Below are 20,956 nucleotides of genomic sequence, written 5' to 3'. Positions count from 1 at the left end.
CCCCACCCCTGCCTAAGTTCCACCCCCCCCCCGCCTAAACACCCCCATAGCCAAGGCTTTTTTTTTTCCTCTTTTACACTGGGATTCTGTTTTACCTTGTTGATTCACTGTTGTTGATTCTTTTATATTTTTATTTTTCCTAATAAATCTTTTATTCTTCTAATTTTATTTTACTCTTTATACTTTGTTAGTGATCTCTCCTTTTGGCTTTTTGCCCCCACCCACCCTTTTTTTTTCTTTTTTCTGCTGTGGTTTTATTTCACTTTGTTGCAGCTGTTTCAATTATAGTTTTATTTTTCCTAATATATTTTTTATCCTAATTTTATTTTTTATTTTTTTATTTTTTTTTTGCGGTACGCGGGCCTCTCACTATTGTGGCCTCTCCCGTTGCGGAGCACAGGCTCCGGACACGCAGGCTCAGTGGCCGTGGCTCATGGGCCTAGCCGCTCCGCAGCATGTGGGATCTTCCCGGACCGGGGCACGAACCCGTGTCCCCTACATCAGCAGGTGGACTCTCAACCACTGCGCCACTGTTTTTTATTGTTGATATTGTACTGCTCCTTTCTTTCTTCCTTTTTTTTTTTTTTTTTTTAACGTGCCATGAAGCTTGCCAGATCTTGGTTCCCAGGCCGGAAGTTAGGCCCGAACGCCTGTGGTGGGAGCTCTGAGTCCACACCACTGGACTAACGGAGAACCTCAGACCCCAGGGAATATCAATTGGAGTGCAGCCTCCTGAAGGTCCTCATCTCAGCACCAAGACCCAGCTCTATCTAACTGCCTGCAAACTCCAGTGCTGGACGTCTCAGGCCAAACAACCAGTAAGACAGGAATACAGCACCACCCATCAAAAAAAAAAAAAAAAAATGAAGCGACAAAAAAATATGTTACAGATGAAGGAGCAAGGTAAAAACCTACAAGACCAAATAAGTGAAGATGAAATAGGCAACCTACCTGAAAAAGAATTCAGAGTAATGATAGTAAAGGTGATCCAAAATCTCAGAAACAGAATGGAGAAAATACAAGAAACACTTAACAAGGATCAGGAAGAACTAAAGAGCAAACAAACAGTGATGAACAACACAGTTACTGAAATTAAAAATACTCTAGAAGGAATCGATAGCAGAATAACTGAGGCAGAAGAACGGATAAGTGAGCTGGAAGATAAAGTGCTGAAAATAACTGCCAGGGAGCAGAATAAAGAAAAAAGAATGAAAAGAATTGAGGACAGTCTCAGAGAACTCTGGGACAACATTAAATGCACCAACATTCGAATTATAGAGGTACCAGAAGAAGAAGAGAAAAAGAAAGGGGCTGAGAAAATATTTGAAGAGATTATAGCTGAAAACTTCCCTAACATGGGAAATAGTCAAGTCCAGAAAGCACAGAGAGTACCATACAGGGTAAACCCAAAGACAAACACGCCAAGACACATATTAATCGAACTATCAAAAATTAAATTCAAAGAAAAAATATTAAAAGCAGCAAGGGAAAAACAACAAATAACATACAAGGGAATCTCCATAATGTTAACAGCTGATCTTTCAGCAGAAACTCTGCAAGCCACAAGGGAGTGGCAGGACACGTTTAAAGTGATGAAAGGGAAAAACCAACAACCAAGATTACTCTACCCAGCAAGGATCTGATTCACATTCGATGGAGAAATTGAAACCTTTACAGATACACAAAAGTTAAGAGAATTCAGCACCACCAAACCAGCTTTACAACAAATGCTAAAGGAACTTCTTTAGGCAGGAAACACAAGAGAAGGAAAAGACCTACAAAAACAAACCCAAAACAATTAAGAAAATGGTAATAGGAACACACATATCAATAATTACCTTAAACGTAAGGTAATTATTAAATGCTCCAACCAAATGACATACACTGGCTGAATAAATACAAAAACAAGACCCATACATATGTTGTCTACAACAGACCCACTTCAGACCTAGAGACACATACAGACTGAAAGTGAGGGGATGGAAAAAGATATTCCATGCAAATGGAAATCAAAAGAAAGCTGGAGTAGCAATTCTCATATTAGACAAGATAGACTTTAAAATAAAGACTATTACAAGAGACACAGAAGGACACTACAAAATGATCAAGGGATCAATCCAAGAAGAAGATATAACAATTGTAAATATTTATGCACCCAACATAGGAGCACCTCAATACATAAGGCAAATGCTAACAGCCATAAAAGGGGAAACCAACAGTAACACAATCATAGTAGGGGACTTTAACACCCCACTTTCACCCATGGACAGATGAACCAAAATGAAAATAAATAAGAAACACAAGCTTAAATGATACATTAAACAAGATGGACTTAAATGATATTTATAGGACATTCCATCCAAAAACAACAGAATGCATTTTCTTCTCAAGTGCTCATGGAACATTCTCCAGGATGGATCGTATTTTGGGTCACAAATCAAGTCTTGGTAAATTTAAGAAAACTGAAATCGTATCAAGTATCTTTTCCAACCACAGTGCTATGAGACTAGATACCAATTACAGGAAAAAATCTGTAAAAAATACAAACACATGGAAGCTAAACAATACACTACTAAATAACTAAGAGATCACTGAAGAAATCAAAGAGGAAATCAAAAAATACCTAGACATAAATGACAATAAAAACACAACGACCCAAAACCTATGGGATGCAGCAAAAGCAGTTCTAAGAGGGAAGTTTGTAGCAATACAATCCTACCTCAAGAAACAAGAAACATCTCAAATAAACAACCTAACCTTACACCCAAAGCAATTAGAGAAAGAGGAACAAAAAGACCCCCAAAGTTAGCAGAAGGAAAGAAATCATAAAGATTAGATCAGAAATAAATGAAAAAGAAATGGAGGAAACAATAGCAAACATCAATAAAACTAAAAGCTGGTTCTTTGAGAAGATAAACAAAATTGATAAACTATTAGCCAGACTCATCAAGAAAAAAAGGGAGAAGACTCAAATCAGCAGAATTAGAAATGAAAAAGAAGTAACAACTGACACTGCAGAAGTACGAAGGATCATGAGGGATTACTAGAAGAAACTATATGCCGATATTATGGACAACCTGGAAGAAATGGACAAATTCTTAAAAAAGCACAGCCTTCCAGAGTGAACCAGGAAGAAATAGAAAATATAAACAGACCAATCACAAGCACTGAAATTGAAACTGTGATTAAAAATCTTCCAACAAACAAAAGCCCAGGACCAAATAGCTTCACAGGCAAATTCTATCAAACATTTAGAGAAGAGCAAACACCTATCCTTCTCAAACTCTTCCAAAATATAGCAGAGGGAGGAACACGCCCAAACTCATTCTATGAGGCCACCCTCACCCTGATACCAAAACCAGAGAAGGATGCCACATAGAAAGAAAACTACAGGCCAGTATCACTGATGAACATAGATGCAAAAATCCTCAACAAAATACTAGCAAACAGAATCCAACAGCACATTAAAAGGATCATACACCATGATCAAGTGGGGTTTATCTCAGGAATGAAAGGATTATTCAATATATGCAAATCAATCAACGTGATACACCACATTAACAAATTGAAGGAGAAAAACCATATGATCATCTCAATAGATGCAGAAAAAGCTTTTGACAAAATTCAACACCCATTTATGATAAAAACTCTCCAGGAAGTAGGCAGAGAGGGAACCTACCTCAACATAATAAAGTCCATATATAACAAACCCACAGCCAACATCATTCTCAATGGTGAAAAACTGAAACCATTTCCTCTAAGATCAGGAATAAGACAAGGTTGTCCACTCTCATCACTGTTATTCAACATAGTTTTGGAAGTTTTAGCCACAGTAATCAGAGAATAAATAGAAATAAAAGGAATCCAAATCAGAAAAGAAGAAGTAAAACTGTCCCTGTTGCAGATGACATGATAGTATACATAGAGAATCCTAAAGATGCTACCAGAAAACTACTAGAGCTGATCAATGAATTTGGTAAAGTAGCAGGATACAAAATTAATGCACAGAAATCTCTGGCATTCCTATACACTAATGATGAAAAATCTAAAAGAGAAGTAAGGAAACACTCCCATTTACCACTGCAACAAAAAGAATAAAACACCTAGGAATAAACCTACCTAAGGAGACAAAAGACCTGTATGCAGAAAACTATAAGACATGGATGAAAGAAATTAAAGATGACACAGACAGATGGAGAGATATATCATGTTCTTGGATTGGAAGAATCAACATTGTGAAAATGACTATACTACCCACAGCAATCTACAGATTCAGTGCAATCCCTATCAAACTAACAATGGCATTTTTCACAGAACTAGAACAGAAAATTTCACGATTTGTATGGAAACACAAAAGACCCCGAATAGCCAAAACAATCCTGAGAAAGAAAAACGGAGCTGGAGGAATCAGGCTCCCAGAATTCAGACTATACTACAAAGCTACAATAAACAAGACAGTATGGTACTGGCACAAAAGAAGAAATATAGATCAATGGAACAGGATAGAAAGCCCAGAGATAATCCCATGCACATATGGTCGCCTTATCTTTGATAAAGGGGGCAAGAGTATACAATGGAGAAAAGACAGCCTCTTCAATAAGTGGTTCTGGGAAAACTGGACAGCTACATGTAAAAGAATGAAATTAGAACACTTCCTAACACCATACACAAAAATAAACTCAAAATGGATTAGACACCTAAATGTAAGGCCAGACAGTATAAAACTCTTAGAGGAAAACATAGGCAGAACACTCTATGACATAAATCACAGCAAGATCCTTTCTGACCCACCTCCTACAGAAATGAAATAAAAATAAACAAATGGGACCTAGTGAAACTTAGAAGCTTTTGCACAGCAAAGGAAAACATAAACAAGACGAAAAGACGACCCTCAGAATGGGAGAAAATATTTGCAAATGAAGCAACTGACAAAAGATTAATCTCCAAAATATATAAGCAGCTCATGCAGCTCAATATCAAAAAAACAAACAACCCAATCCAAAAATGGGCAGAAGGCCTAAACAGACATTTCTCCAAAGAAGATATACAGACTGCCAACAAACACATGAAAAGATGCTCAACATCACTAATCATTAGAGAAATGCAAATCAAAACTACAATGAGGTATCACCTCACACCGGTCAGAATGGCCATCATCAAAAAATCTACAAACAATAAATGTTGGTCAGAGTGCAGAGAAAAGGGAACCTCTTGCACTGTTGGTGGGAATGTAAATTGATAAAGCCACTATGGAGAACAGTATGGAGGTTCCTTAAAAACTAAAAATAGAACTACCATACGATACAGCAATCCCACCACTGGGCATATACCTTGAGAAAACCATAATTCAGAAAGAGTCATGTACCACAATGGTCACTGCAGCGCTATTTACAACAGTCAGGACATGGAAGCAACCTAAGTGTCCATCGACAGATGAATGGATAAAGATGTGGCACATATATACAATGGAATATTACTCAGCCATAAAAACAAATGAAATTAAGTTATTTGTAGTGAGGTGGATGGACCCAGAGTCTGTCATACAGAATGAAGTAAGTCAGAAAGAGAAAAACAAATACCATATGCTAACAGATATATATGGAATCTTAAAAAAAAATGGTTCTGATGAACCTAGGGGCAGGAGAGGAAAAAAGACACAGATGTAAAAATCGACTTTAGGACGCGGGGATGGGGAAGGGTAAGTTGGGACGAAGTGAGAGAGTAGCACTGACATATATACACTACCAAATATACAATAGATAGCTAGTGGGAAGCAGCTGCCCTGCACAGGGAGATCAGCTTGGTGCTTTGTGACCACCTAGAGGGGTGGGATAAGGAGGGTGGGAGGGAGACAAAAGAGGGAGGGGATATAGGGATATACATATGCATGTAGCTGATTCACTCTGTTATACAGCAGAAACTAACACAACACTGTAAAGCAATTATAGTCCAACAAAGATATGAAAAAAGAAAAAAGTGAAGAAGGCATTCCATAGGAAAAAGAAAAAAAAGAAACATACCCACAAATGACTTAGGTATTGGAATTAGTATAAAAGACTGTAAAATAACTCATAAGTATGTTAAAGAGTCCAAAGTAATATATAGGTATAATGGGTGAAGAGAAGTGAAATGTAAGAAAAGATTTGAAAATATTAAAAAAAAAAAAAGCCAAATGGACATCACAGAACAGAAAAGCACAATATCTGAGTAGAAAAGAAAAAAAAATCATTTGGAATCAACAACAGATTGGACACAACAAAAGAAAGGATTAGTGAACCTGAAGAAGACAGTGCAAAAGAAATTATCAAATTTGAAGCACACAGATAAAAAAAGATTTTAAAAAATGAACACAGCCTCAACCTGTGAGGTATATCAAGCAATCTAACAAGTATAATTGGTGCCCAAAGAGAAAAGAGAGGAAACAGGATTGCAAAAAGTACTGACAGAAATTTTTCCAAATTTGATTTAGAAAAGAAGTAATATGAATAATTACCCAGGAGGAAGCACAGCTAACCCCAAGCTGGAGCAATATGAAAGAAATTACACCAAGGGACATTATAGTCACAGACAAAGCACAGATAGAAAAAAAAAAAAAAGTTGCCAGAGGAACAAATCACGTTACATAAAGGGGAACAACAATAAGGTAAGTATGACAACTGACTCATCATCAGAAACAATGGATGCCAGAGACAATGGAATAGCATCTTTAAAGGGCTGAAAGAAAAACATGTCAGCCTAGAATTCTGTGTTCAGTAAAATTGTTTTCAAAAATGAAGATGAAATTTAGATAAATTTCACCTAAAAGCTAAGATGACTTCTTGCCAGCATACCTACATGTAAAGAAATACTAAAATACTAAAAGAAATTCTCAGGCTGAAGAAAAATTGAAGCCAGTCAGAAGAAATATGAAGCCAGAAAATAAGGAAGAGCACTGGGACTGATAAACATGTAGGTAAGTATATTTCTTTCCATAAGTATTTTAAAGCCAACTGTTTAAATAAGAATAAACATTGGGTTTATAATATATGAAGTAAAACACAAAAACAACGGCATAAAGAACAACAGTGAGTGTGAACTCAAATAATGTTTTAGGTTTATATACTATACGTGAAGTGGTATAATATTAATTCCACATAGATTGGAATAAATTAGGATATCCATTTTAATCTCTTGAACAACAACTTTAAAAATAAAAAAGGTATAAAAAAGTAGAGCTCATGGTCACACCAGGGGCATCTCAGAGAAATTCCCTGCTTTGTGTCAACATGTGGAGAGAGAAGCTATGTTAGAGGTGCCTGAAGAATGCCCTGTCCAGAGGTGGGCTTGGAGGGAGGGGCAGGAAGAGGTGCGGCTGCCTGTATTGAGAGGCTACAGCTGTATGCAGCAGCCTTGGAGACGTGGCTGTTACGGGTTCCCTGGGTCAATGCCAACCTCAAGCCCACACTATGTCTCCATTGCAAACCCAACCCCGTGTCACAGACAGTTTATACCCGTTGTCCAAGGACACAGAGCCAGTGGGTGGTGGGAGTGGAACTGGTACCCAGGTCAGCCAGAGAGACTTCTCGTGGCTCTTCACTCATCAAGAGCTCCAAGGAGAACTTACACATCTCAACGTAAAAGAACTATCCACAAAGAAGTGAGGCCAGGTGACAGTCTCCTGATCTGTTCTGCAGGACACGCCCTTGGTGGTTAATGATGGCTGGTTAAATCCCAGCCACTTCAAAGGTTTCCAACGGAAACAGCAGGCAGAGGGTCCTAAATAAGTGAAAGCTGGGGACCCTATTTTCAAAACTCAAGAAATTCCCCAAAGACTCGTGACCCAGAGTTCTCCACCTTGTGCTGCTCGTAGTAGAGCTGAGGGAGCTAAACCACCTCCACAAAGACAAAGCAGCAGAGAAGGCCACACCCCAGGAAGGCATCCCAGCATGGCCATCAGTGTGCATGTGAGCACCTCCAAACCGAGAGCCAGTGCCCCAAGGCTAAGTGGACGGTCGAGGACAATTCATTGCCCCGGTCACACCTGCTCAGTGCCAGCTCAGTGATGCGCACCTACCAGGCACTGCAGAGGACTTACTGACTTACTGTCTGCCAGTCTGAGTTGTCAATCTGCCAGGCTCAGGGGGCGGGGGCAGGGGCAGGGGCGGGGGGCATGGAAGACGTGTGACTCTGCTCTAAAGCCCCATCCTAACAAAAGAAGCTTGACTCACAAATGGAGAAACCAAACAACAGAGCCAGAGACACCCAGGGTCAGTCGTGCTCCTTAAAGGGACCTGGAAGGCTGACCTCCCTCAGTAAACAAGACGAGGGGGGACACCTGGATTTGGGGAGCACTCCGTGGAGCAGAGAGGGCGTGAGAGGCCATAAGTCATGGGTGGACTGAGCAGAACAGAGCAGCGGGGAGAGGTTTTTGGGGTGAGGCAAATGTTACCAGCTCGTCATAAACAGGGGAGACCGGGCATCTCCGGGGGACACTATGACAAATGTCCTCTGGCTAAAGCCGAGGGACAGGGCAGGAGCAGTGGGCCAGGATGCTCGAGCGGGAGTTGGGGCCAAGGAAAGGCCTTCGTCCCAAGTGAAAACCGTAAACCCTGCTGGGAGAGTCAGAGGGAGGGCAGGATGGGCAGCAGGAGGGGACCCAGGCGGCCTATTAGGACTGGTCTGCTTGACAGCGGTGAGTCAGCAGCCGGACCCACAGGACCCGCGGAGGCTTTTCAGGCAAACCAGTGAGCAACACCTCTGCCTCCAGGCCCCTGGCAGCGTGAGGTCAGGCCCAGGGTCCGACTCGGCCACCGAGGCCAACGGAAGTGCCGCTGCTGAGACTCGCAGGAGGGACACGTGCAGTACCCCGCCCCAGGCCCGAGCCCCCAGGCAGCACACTCCTGGGCCTTACCTCCGATTTTTGCATTGTACGCGATGCCCACGATGCAGTAAGAGTTGTTGGCTGAAGCGGCGACCTCTCCCGCACAGCGAGTACCGTGTCTGAGGCAAAGGAAAAAACGAAGTTAGGACTCCGCCAGCACCTTGCAGTGGGTTCAGCCCTGCTCAGCTCTCCTGCAAGAAGAGTCATTATCCCTAAGCCCGGGGAGGATGCTGAAGCCTTCTCCCCACATCCCTTCCCATCGCCCCCCGCCCTCTGATGGCTGCTCCGGGAGGGGCATCAAGTGGGCTTTTGCACGGGCCTGGACCGTCCCGTTCCCCACCCCCACCCCGCACCCCGTAGGCTGGCAAGGCCTTCCCGCCGCCCTGCAGACACGATGCTCCCGCATCAGGCTGAGTCTCCTGCTCCGGCGCCAGGGGCCCAAGCATCCCTCCTCTCAAGCTCTGCGTCCCCGCGACTGACAACACAGCGTAGACGCCTGCCTGGCTGCCGAGCTGAAGTAAGAACACACGAGACCCTAGATCCTGTGTCCTCTTGTGTCCCCCTCCTCCCACCCCATGCTCCCCTCGGGCAGCCCCCCCACCCTTCCCACGGCCATTGCAGCAGGAGCCGAGGAAGAAAGCTCGAAATGGAACACTCAGTGGCGGTGGACAGACTAGGAAGAGGCCACCTGAAAAACAGATCGCTCCCCTCGGGTAATGACCCCGTTCTGCAACATGCTGCACCGGGTCAGTTCCTCCAGCAGAAGCCAAAAAATACCGGCGAGTTTAAGGAGCATATCTCTGAGAAGAGTCCACAGGGGATCAGAATCACTGAGTCAACTTTAAAACCACCTTTGAAACTAGTCCAGGGCTCATGCATTAGCCCTGGGGAGGCAGCCCTCTGTCCTCTGGACCTCGTGCGCCCACAGCCAGGGCTGCTCCCAAGTCACGCAGCCCACCGTCCCACTCAGCATTCAATCCTGCCCTTCATGGATCACTGTGCAGTGTCTGGATTATCCCTCCTGGCTCCCTGCACTCGGGGCTGGGAGACCAGGCGCCCTGCACCACTGGTGTGCTGGTGGCTGAGTGGGAAGGGCACCTGGGGACGTGAGGCTGGGGCCTTTGCAGGCTCCCTGGAGCGCCGTGGTCCGTCGTGCTGACTGCGTCTGCCGGCCGAGCCTCCCTGCACGGCACCCTGTGGGCACCAGGATTTGAACCCCAGAATCAAATCAACCACAACCTAAGATATTATGGACGAAGACACACCTTGGCAAGCGTCGTGTCAACAGTGGAGAAGAAAGGGACTTCCCTGGTGGCACAGTGGTTAAGAATCCACCTTCCAATGCAGGGGACATGGGTTCGATCCCTGATCAGGGAACTAAGATTCCACATGCATGCCACAACTAAGAGTTCACATGCCACAACTGAGGAGCCCGCCAGCCACAACTAAGGAGCACACATGCCGCAACTAAAGGAACTGGTGAGCTGTAGCTAAGACCCGGCACAACTAAAACAAATAAAATACAATTAAAAACAAAACAAAACAAAACCAAAAAAACAGTGGAGAAGAAAGAAACAGCTTCTGTTCTTCTCTAAATATTTTTGGAAGAATGAGAAGAGCTTGGGGCATGGGGCATGGGGCATGCTGACTGAGAAACGACAGGCAGGACACAGCAAACAAGCTCTAGGGCTGGGCTGGGGAAAGTGGACATCACCCCCAGGGCTGCCACCCACGGAGCCGAGTCACCTGATCTCTCCAGACCTCCCGCCTTCATTTGCAAAGTGACGATCACAAGCGTCACTGACTGAACACCCTCCGTGTGTGTCCCTCACCCATCACCCGACTCCCACCCACAGCCCTGGGGCATGGGGAGCCTCAGGCCACGAGACATCACCCAGCCTGCACAGAGGCACACAGCCAGGCCCAGGATCTGGGCCCCGATTTACCCAGCATCATTCACTCTTCTGCCACCTCCCTCGTGAGGTCACAGACAGACTCAGAAAGGCTCGGCTATTGACCCATGCACTGTGGTCTGAACACAGCCGGCTGTGGAGACCACGAGATTTAAGGGTTACTCTTTTCAAATCCAACAGTGTTTTGAACAGGAACAATGCTGGTCCAACATCCATTGCTAGCTGACCATCAGGGGTGACGCCCCTTAGGAAGGGGCCGGATCCACTGAGGCTGCCTTGTGCCTGAAGGGCTGTGCGGGGCTGGCTCCTGGCTCAGCCCCAGACCCAGCCAGGCAGCCGGAGAGGTGCCTCTGACCCGTCACGGTTCCAGGATCCCGACTGTGGGCCAGCTCAACAGTGACTGCAGGGAGACGGAAAGGGAAGCAAGGAGGGGCCGGCCAAGTGACCAAGTGACATACTTGTTCTCATTGCTGGCATCATATCGCGGAGACGGGTCGTAATCGTTTCCGTTGACGTCATAGCTCGCATAGGAATCCTAAGAAATGAAACCCTCGTGACCGAAGAGAAATGGCCTGGCATATCACAGCCCTGCTTTAAATTGTTTTTATGCCTCAATTGGAAACAGAGAAAAATGCACGCTTGGTACTCCCTTACTATAACTTTATATATATATATATATATATATATATATATATAAAATTTTGTATACATATATGTTTGTATATATATTATGGTGGGAAATACACATAACAAAATTTACCACCCTAACCATTTTTAAGTGCACAGTTCAATGGCTTTAAGTACATTCACACTGCTGGGCAGCCGTCACCACCATCCATCCACAGAACGCTTCTCATCTTGCAAAACTTTCAACTCTGTCCCCATGAAACACGAACTCCCCATCCCCCTCCCCAGCCCCTGGCACCCAGCATCTACTTTCTGTCTCTATGAATTCGACTCCTCTAGGGACCTCATGTAAGTGAAAGCGTACAGTGCTTGTCCTTTTGTGACCTAGATAATGTCTTCATCGATGTGGCTGATCCATGTGGTCACGTGCATCAGATAAAGGTTCATCCACGTGGTAGCAAGTGTCAGAATGTCCTTCATCTTATATTTTTAATATGCATGTTTTTGCGTATATACTTATAATCATAGTATTCGTGTAATATCCTAACATCCTTTTAAAACACATTATAAAAGCTCTCCAGATGGTTGACTTCAAAACTGTCATCTTTTGAAAACTAGTATATATAGGATGGATAAGCAACAAGGTCCTACTGTATAGCACAGGGAACTATATTCAATATCCTGTGATAAACCATAATGGAAAAGAACATGAAAAAAATATATATATATGCATATTTGCTGTACAGCAGAAATTAAGACAAGACTGTACCCCAGGGGCCTCAGAATACTAAATACCTTTCTCACATTTACTATGTGCTGGGCTCTCTCCTTTACATTTATGAAGCCATTTAATCCTCACAATTACCCGAGGAGGTAGTAGTCCTGTTACTAACCCCATTTTACAGAATGTGACACCGAGGCACAGAGAAGTCAAGTAAATTGCCCGGGGTCTCAGAATTAATAAGCCGCAGAGCCAGGACAGGAGCCCCAGCAGCTTGGGTCCTAAGCCCACGTCTTAACCCTGCCATTTCTCACGTCGCTGATGTTGATCTGATGGCGACCTCCATGCACACGTCTCTGAGTTTCTTAGGACCCGCTCCCAGAAGTACATGTGAATCCTCTAACATGTGAACGAATCCCTCTGCGAACCCCTGGCTCCGGGTAGCAGGGGAGCTGGGTTCACCAGCCCACCCTGTCAGTTTTCTGTACTGTCTGATATAGGGAGGGGTAGGCACCTTATCGTTTTATAAATGTGTCCTTGTTTAATGACCCACGCAGTTGAATCTCTGCATGCCAGTTGCCAGTTTTAAGGCTTGACTTACATAGTTTGGGGCCAGGTCGGGGTGATTCCGCTCTATGCCATCATCCAGGATGGTGACCACCACGTTTTTTCCCGTGTAGCCCCGCTTCCACGCCGCCTGGACATTCATTTCTGATCGGCAGCGACTGTTCTTGTCGCCACAATGCTGCAGGCAAAGAAGACACAAAGCCCCCCCCACCACAGACACACCTGACACAGACCTGCAAACCCAGCAGAGGTGCTCCTATGCTCATAAGGGAATACGGAGAAAATGCTTTCCCGTGCCTGATAGAGCAGAACCCTCTTTCTACCACCCATTTCTGGGAACGGTCCATGTGCAGGGTCTACTGCTTTTTCTGCCCCGGCAATCTGTCCATCACTTTCCCAGGACACCCACCGCCCTTCAGGGGCTCTGTTCACTACTCACCATGTAGTGACTCATACACCGTGCAGCCAATCGCTCCCCTGCTCAAAGAGCCCCTCCCCTTGGACTTTCACATAATTAAAAAAACTTCACAAGAAAGCTTGCACCTCACAGCATTAAAACAGGAGTTTTACACTCAGATGAAGTGTGTCTGTTTGGAGCTGTCATGAGAACTTAGCTTTGTTGGGGGAAATTGACCCATCTCAGAAACACAGCACTGCAAACGCTCCAGGGACAGAGAGGCCCACGCCCTACTCACCATGTACCACATGTTGGACCAAATGGGGTCGTTGAAATAAAGGGCCTGAGGGTCACTTCGCACCTGTCTCTTCACCCTGCGTTTAACTTCTTGTTGTTGGAGCCATTTCACCTACCAGGGGAGAAACGCAGTTATTTTTGTTTTAAAAACGATCTCCTGGTTTCATGTGGCCTCCTCGTAGGTGCTCCAGCTGTCCTTTTCCATGAACATCTGTGTCTATTAGATGTCTTGGATGGTAAATTCCAAGGAGATGTTTTCACTTCAAGTGATCATATTTTAAAGACAAGAACTAGTCTGGGTCTGTAGGGGAGGGAATAGGACCACTCTCATAGAGTTTGAAATGATTCTACTAAAAAAAAAAAAAAAAAGACCTTGTGAAGTTGCCAACAGATTCTCTGGTGACCCTTGTCCCTAATTAAAAGGAAATACGTGCAAGGGTATGAAAAGAGTGAAGAGAGGGGAGAAACCGGTCAAATGGTGATCAGGAGTTGGAAGTAAAATGTTTTACAGGGAGGATACGGTTAATTGTGATAATCCATATATTGGCATTTTTAGCAGCTTCTGCAAACATGGTACCAGAGCATGTACAGAAAACCTAAAAAGGGATACAGCGAACTATTAATAGCAGCAATTCCTTGATGGTGACACTATTATTCATTTAAAATTTTTAAATTATTTTAAGGGTTTTATAAACTTCTTTCAATCGGCATGATCTGCCTTCACAACCAAGGAAAAAAGCTTGAGAGGCAGGATAAATATTATTTAAGAGCAGGAATCCAGGAGGCTGCCTGGATTCAAAAGCCAGCCCCACACTCACCACCTGTGTGACCCAGTCGTTTAGCCTCCCTGGCCTCACCTGTATGACGGGCATCATTGTGGCTTGTCATGAGGGAGCACTGGCATATAAACTGGCATATAAAGCATGCACATCACAGCTTCGCACATGGCTGTGTTATCCTCACGTGTGTGTGTGTGTGTGTGTGTGTAAGAGTTTTTCAAGGTGGAAGAGTTTTTTCACTTTTGTTTATTTACCTATTTATTTTAAAATTTATTTTTTTATTTATTGGCTGTGTTGGGTCTTCGTTGCTGCGCTCGGGCTTTCTCTAGTTGCGGCGAGCGGGGGCTACTCTTCATTGTGGTGCATGGGCTTCTCATTGCGGTGGTTTCTCTTGTTGCGGAGCACGGGCTCTAGGCGTGCGGGCTTCAGTAGTTGTGGCACGTGGGCTCAGTAGTTGTGGCTCGCGGGCTCTAGAGCGCAGGCTCAGTAGCTGTGGTGCACGAGCTTAGTTGCTCCACGGCATGTGGGGTCTTCCCAGACCAGGGCTCGAACCTGTGTCCCCTGCGTTGGCAGGCAGATTCTTAACCACTGCGCCACCAGGGAAGTCTGAGTTTTTTCACTTTTAAAAGATGTGGGACCTGAATCCCTGTGCCCTGAACCGAAACATTTTCTTGGTCCTGCTGCTATGGGCCCCCGATTCAGTACACCTCCCGCTGGGGCTTAGCTCTGCACAGGGGGCTGAGATGGGCAGGATGGGGGCAGCAGGCCCTGCTCTCAGAAGTTTGTGCTCCAGTCAGGGGCTCCCACCACACAGCACAGGGTGTGATGCAGGCTCCAAGAAGGCAACAGGTGGCCCAGGGCAGAGAAGGTGAAGGGGAGAAGGAGGATGGAGCCTCCGGGAGGGTGATGATGGGGGACCCTGGCTGACCTGGAGGCCAGGCCAAGGCCGGTGACCCCAGGGGAATGAAAGCACAAAGTCCGAGGGTCAAGCTGCTCCCCTCAGACCGCTCAGCCTCGACCTCCCCACATGGTCCTGAGGGAGGAGAGGACAGCCTCATTCACATCTAAGAGTGACGACTGATCTCAAGGCATTGTTGGTCACCAGGACAAAATGCTCAGAAAGAAATATCACAGCCTGTCCCCCCACCAATGTGACTTGTCTGCAAAACACCAGTAGATCAGCTTCCTGGGAAATGCCACAAAGAGCTCAAAAACAATTTGGATTAGGCACTAGAACAAGCCCAGGCCCAAGCCCTGGATCATTTATAGTTGCCACTGATAGATACTTCCATGGAAAATAAAACTGTACAGTGAGATACTTTGCTCATAACACCCTCTGATGGCATTTTGCAACTTCCTCATATATTACTGCCTGAACCGGAAAGCTTTTACTCCGTATCAAAAACCTAAGACTGTATTTCCTAACCTGCTAGGCAACCTGTTGCAAAGTACAGTGGTAGGCAAGCCACTGACAGCTCCTAGCTCCCGGGATGCTCCCGTCCACCTTGCCTGGCTGACTCACTACCCATTTTACTGGCACCAGTGCCTTCCAACTGTGGTGCCCACCAGGCTTTACTTCCTGTCCCAGAGGAGGTGAACCCTCCTCTTCCAAGCCTGAGTAGGTGACTCCCCCGAATCAGGCAGGTGACATGGGGAAGGAAGCATGTTGCCAGAAGTCACAAAACAATCCCCTAGTGGGATAAAAGAGTGAGGGCACCTGGCCTCCAGTCGTTCCTGGGCTCTGGGTAAGAACCCAACTTAACACACAGTTCTGAGGGTCGGCTGTGATGGCCCAGGGCCCACGGCAGAGCTGGAGGCTCTCCTTGTGGCGTGGTCCCGGGGCAGCCCTCTCCCGAGACAGGTCATTGTAAGACTCTGAGAGACAGCCAGGCACTGTAGGCCAATGGAACTGGATATAACAAATTACTCGCCAGGTCTGTGGAGGTGGATTCACAGGTGACCTCCCAGTCACAGAGGCTGACTCAGCCAGCGGTCACTTGGTCAGAGCCTGCTCCCCGTCTCCTCTCTCCAGGCTCCAGCCACTGCCTTGCTTCTCACCCAACTCCAGGAAAGGGCGGGGGCTCCTGGATCCCATCATCCTGGCCTTTCCCAGATTTGCCCTGATTTCTCTGGAGAGCACGACCCCCGTGGTCCCTTATTCGCTCACCAAAGCTGCACTGAGTCTCACTGTGTGTCCGGCGCTAGGTTCTAGGAACATGAGTATGAGTGTAAATACCACTGGTTCCCATCCAGGACCAAGGCCCCTGTCCCACCCTCCAGCTCAGACCCAGAGCTCTGCTTCAGGGGCCCCTCAGGTTGGAACCCAGAGCCAGCTGGCCTCTCAGGGAAGGTCAGGGGTGCCAATGACCCAAATCCAAGTGCCTGAAACTTTCGCTTTCCCAAAGGGTACCCTCATCACGAACAGTGATGCTCTTTATGACAAAGGAACACACAGTTCAGGATCCCTAAGGACGTGTGTCACTCGTGGAATTCATTCTTCTGCAGAGCTCGCAAACAGACGGTGAGCTGGAACTGACCAATCACAAGTACTGAAATTGAAACTGTGATTAAAAAACTTCCAACTAACAAAAGCCCAGGACCAGATGGCTTCACAGGCGAATTCTATCATTTAGAGAAGAGTTAACACCTATCCTTCTGAAGCTATTCCAAAAAACTGCAGAGGAAGGAATACAAGCGGTGAGCTGGTGGTGATGGGGAGAGTCAGGCTGGGAGGGGGCCAGACTGTCATGTTCTTCCTGTGATGATTTCTACGAGGAAAAGCAACCTGAGATGCTCAGGAGAACTGGCAGTACGCTTCCTCCCCGGAGAGGGCTCGTGCAAGAGGAAAGTCGTCATAGTTTGCTGGCAGTCTGCCCGGCTGTCACTTCACACTGTAGCTTCGTTCGTGCTCTGCTCATCAGATCCCTCAGAACTCCTTGAGGAGGTGTTCAGACCTTCTCTTGGTGAAAAAGGCAGGGGGCAGACAGCGGTACACACTGTCTGCCTTTCAAGGCCATAGGAATATACTTGGAAGGTAAGTCCTAAACCTGGGTAAGCCTGCAAATGAGTGGGCCTGGGGCACGTTAAAATACACATTGCGACTAAGCGTGTGTGGTAAGAGCTGAGCTTCTTAGGAAGAGAACCAATCACTCTGCAAAGCCTTCAGATCACTGGAGTGAAGGAAGGGGAAATATCGCTGAGAAGAAAGGCCCTGCTCATTCCACATCACTCTCTTTAGGTTTTGTAGAGAGTTGACTGGTGGCCTCCCAAAAGGTACATTCACCCAGAACCAGTGAATGTGGCCTCCCTTGGGAAAAGGGTCTTTGAACATGTAATTAAGTTAAAGCTCTGGCGATGTGGTCATGCTGTGCCCTAAATCCAATGACAAGTGTCCTTACAAAGGACAGGCAAAGGGAGGTTGAGACACAGGAGGAGGGGGCCTTGTGAAGACAGATTCCACAAGCTGAGGAGCATCTGGAACCAGGAGCTGGAAGAGGCAAGGAAGGACGCTCCCTGAGAGCCCTCAGAGGGACCACTGCCCTGCCGACACCTTAGCTTCAGACTTGTGGACTCCAGACTGTGAGATAACGCATCTCTGTTGTTTTAAGCCACCCAGTTGTTGGTCATTTGTTACAGCCACCCTGGGAGACTGATACAGGTTTAAATCACAGCCTTGATCAGGGTTGAGATTTTAAATGTTTGAGAATCCATGAGGCTGTCCTGCTAAACGGAGGATCCAGAGGCCCCCAGAGGATGGGCTGAGGCTGCAGGAAAAGCACTGGAGCGGGGGTGGGACTCAAGGCAGCAGCTCTTACCCAAAATTTTATTTCTTTTAATTTCGTGCAGGATCTTTGCCGTGACATGTGGGATCTTTTTAGTTGCAGCATGCGAACTCTTAGTTGCGGCATGTGGGATCTAGTTCCCTGGCCAGGGATCGAACCTGGGCCCCCTGCATTGGGAACGTGTAGTCTTAGCCACTGGACCACCAGGGAAGTCCCCCAGTATCTGAAAAACCAGAACAGAATGGCCATCCCAGTGTACCCAGCTCTGGCTGGCAGCCTCACCCACACAAGCCTGCAGCCCCCACCCTAACGGCTCTCCCCTGCACATCTCAGGGCCCTGGACACCTCTCCCCGCCGTTCTCTGAAACTAAAGCTGCCCCAAAGTGGGTCCTGCCCCCTATACCCAGGTCCCTCTCACCCTCCTGATTCTCGTAACTCATCAGCACTAAAGCCCACCTGTCCCCCAAGTCAGAACAAAGCTGGGATCCTCTCCAACACGAGTGTCACACATTCCATCTCCTCAAGGGGTCAGGATCCCATCCCCAAGATTCACCATGGCAACGATCCCCTGGCATCTGGATGGTCACGTGACTCTTGGGGTGTCCCTGCCCCATGACCAATGCATGATGCGGTCTGACCCCCAACCAGGGCCTCCTCCAGCCCCGCCTCTCGTCCCCCCGGCTACCCCCCACCCGCAGGCCTGACTCTCACGGTGCCCCTTCACTGGGCCAACTTACTTGTGTTCCACTTTAACCCTCCCCACCCTGGCATCTTTCCCTGACACTCAGGGAGGCCAGGGTGGCCCCCCGGGCTCCTGTGCCCCCACAGGTGTGTGCGTGGTGACGCTGCCTCCACCCCAGGACATGGACATCATCTGTTCAGAAGCCCATTTTCCCCCAGAGGGAGGGATGCGTCTCCGTCACGCTTGTTTCTCCAGCTCTCAGCCAACACCTGCCTGTAACAGGGACCTGCTCGGCAAAGATCTGCTGGCAAAGATCTCCTGTCCTCCTTCTTCCTGAAAAGGCAAATTGAAAGCTGACGCTGCAAAGTTAGGTGTGTCTCTGCCAGGGACGAGGGGCTTCCCTGACCTGACTTGTCCGGCACGGACCGCAGCTGTGGTCGGATGTGTCCAGGCTCGGTGTGACTACCCTCTGCTCCCCACTGGCCCGTGCGGACAACGTGGGCTGTGTTTCACTCACCGCTATACTTCTGTGTGCCGGGTGATGCACAGTATACAGAGGAGTTCACTAAATGCTCCCTGAACGAAGGAATGAAGTTAAATGAATACGCTTCAGATATAAAATATGTTGTAACCACAGTCAGACTTTCAGAAACACTTTGGAGTAGACAGTGCGACTGGGTCTTCATGACCCTCAGGTGACCTCCGTGGAGTTTTTGTGGAAGATCAGTGATTTTGGACAAGAGCAAGGTTTGTCACCTGCAACCCCAGCTCAACACAGAGTATCTCTCCTGGGCAAACCTCTATAAACCTGTATAAAGTGTCTTGACCTCTTCAAAGTCATATTTTGAAGGTGGGACTTCACTCTGACCCTCTTCCTTTTATCCATTTTCTGTATGTTTCCTGTTAAACATTCTTGTCACGAAGACTTTATCATCTTCTCATGATGAGATGAAGAGCAACGCTTTCTTTTGGAGGCAACGCTTCCTCCAGCTTTCTTCTTGAGAAGTCAAATTAAAATTCGGTATCTGTTGAAAGTCGCTCTGTAGATAAGAGGAGGTAAACTTAAAAGATGCTAGAGGGACTTCCCTGGTGGTGCAGTGGATAAGACTCTGCGCTCCCAATGCAGGGGGCCCAGGTTCAATCCCTGACCAGGGAACTGGATTCCATTTGCATGCCACAACTAAGGAGCCCTGGAGCCTCAACTAAGGAGCCCACTTGCCGCAACTAAGACCTGGTGCAACCAAATAAATAAATAAATATTTTTTTAAAAAAAGAATGTTAATAAACTATTCCCTTAAAAAACTTTATGTTTTAAAAAAAATAAAAAGATGCTTAGAAAGAAGCCATGTAAACGAGCAGGATCCCAATCTGCACTGCCGGTCGTACAGCTGTCCGAGCGTCGTCTAGGCAGGCGCGCCTTGGGCAGCCCCAGCGCATCCTCCTCCCGGGGCCACGGGCACACTGCCAGAACAGAAGGCAGCCTGGCACATCAGTCCTGGGTTCAACAAGCGCAAAAGGGGGTTGCTGTCACGTTGTTTTCAAGTTTCCTCCTAGGAGCCAAGGCCACCAGAGAGAGCATGAATGACCCCTGCATTCCACCCAAAGCCACCACACGCCTACGCTCTGCCCTAAAGCCGTCGACCTCTAATGGGCTCCACCAGGCTCGGGAAGCCCCAGGGCATCTTTAGGAGCTGGTAGGTCCTAGAAGGGGCTCCAGGGCTTTACTCTAAGAGGGAGCTAAGGCAACAAAGGCTGTTCTCCGAGATCCTCGTCCCCATACCCTCCAGATCTCCACCGGTGCGAGGGGAAGAGCAGTGCGTTCTATTTAGGGTTCGTGTTCATGCACAGCTGTGTCCAGGGCAAGGGAGACAGCTCTGGCCAGCTTTCCCTTTTCTTTTCCCCTTATCTTCATCAAAGGACATTTCATTCTGTCACTGTGTAAGGACAGGGATTCCCTCCACCGTTTGCTGTGACAGAGGCAGCCCTGCCTGCAGATCAAGGCAAATCCTTGGAAGATGTCAGAGGCCAGACCCCCAAGTGTCCAGGGGCCCCCAGATCCTCAGGCCTCTTCCAGGAGAGAACAGTGCAGCGGGAGCATGGGGGAAGGTCAACCTTTGACCCCGTCCTCTGTGCCTCAGCCTCCAGCTGAGGGAGGGGCCGAACCAGCCCATTTCTGTGACCCCTGCACTCAGCAGCCTGGACCCTTACATCTCAAGTCCCGTCAACACCGACTGCTCTCAACAACTGTCCCAACACGTGTTGGGTCAACTTCCCACCAGCTGAAGAGCACTGAGAAGTTAACTCGCCAAGTGAGGATTCAAAGAAAGGAAA

At 47.0% G+C, this 20,956-nt stretch overlaps 1 protein-coding gene across 9 annotated transcripts in view; it reads right to left on the bottom strand.

Annotated features, from left to right (window-relative positions):
* The window catches only part of PCSK6 (proprotein convertase subtilisin/kexin type 6), a 190,143-nt gene that overhangs the window by 114,996 nt on the left and 54,191 nt on the right, over positions 1 to 20,956 (bottom strand). For all 9 annotated transcript variants that reach the window (XM_067699407.1, XM_067699383.1, XM_067699425.1 and 6 more), the window contains exons 3-6: positions 13,384 to 13,494; positions 12,723 to 12,866; positions 11,232 to 11,308; positions 8,891 to 8,979 (exon numbers count right to left, since the gene is read on the bottom strand). In XM_067699407.1, the coding sequence (XP_067555508.1) occupies positions 8,891 to 8,979; positions 11,232 to 11,308; positions 12,723 to 12,866; positions 13,384 to 13,494 (421 nt within the window). The remainder of the gene's footprint in view (positions 1 to 8,890; positions 8,980 to 11,231; positions 11,309 to 12,722; positions 12,867 to 13,383; positions 13,495 to 20,956) is intronic.

The sequence above is a fragment of the Pseudorca crassidens genome, chromosome 1, assembly GCF_039906515.1.
Source record: "Pseudorca crassidens isolate mPseCra1 chromosome 1, mPseCra1.hap1, whole genome shotgun sequence".
In the NCBI taxonomy this organism is placed as follows: domain Eukaryota; kingdom Metazoa; phylum Chordata; class Mammalia; order Artiodactyla; family Delphinidae; genus Pseudorca; species Pseudorca crassidens.
Note: the sequence above shows the minus strand (reverse complement) of the source record. Positions and strands in the feature narration are given on the sequence as shown.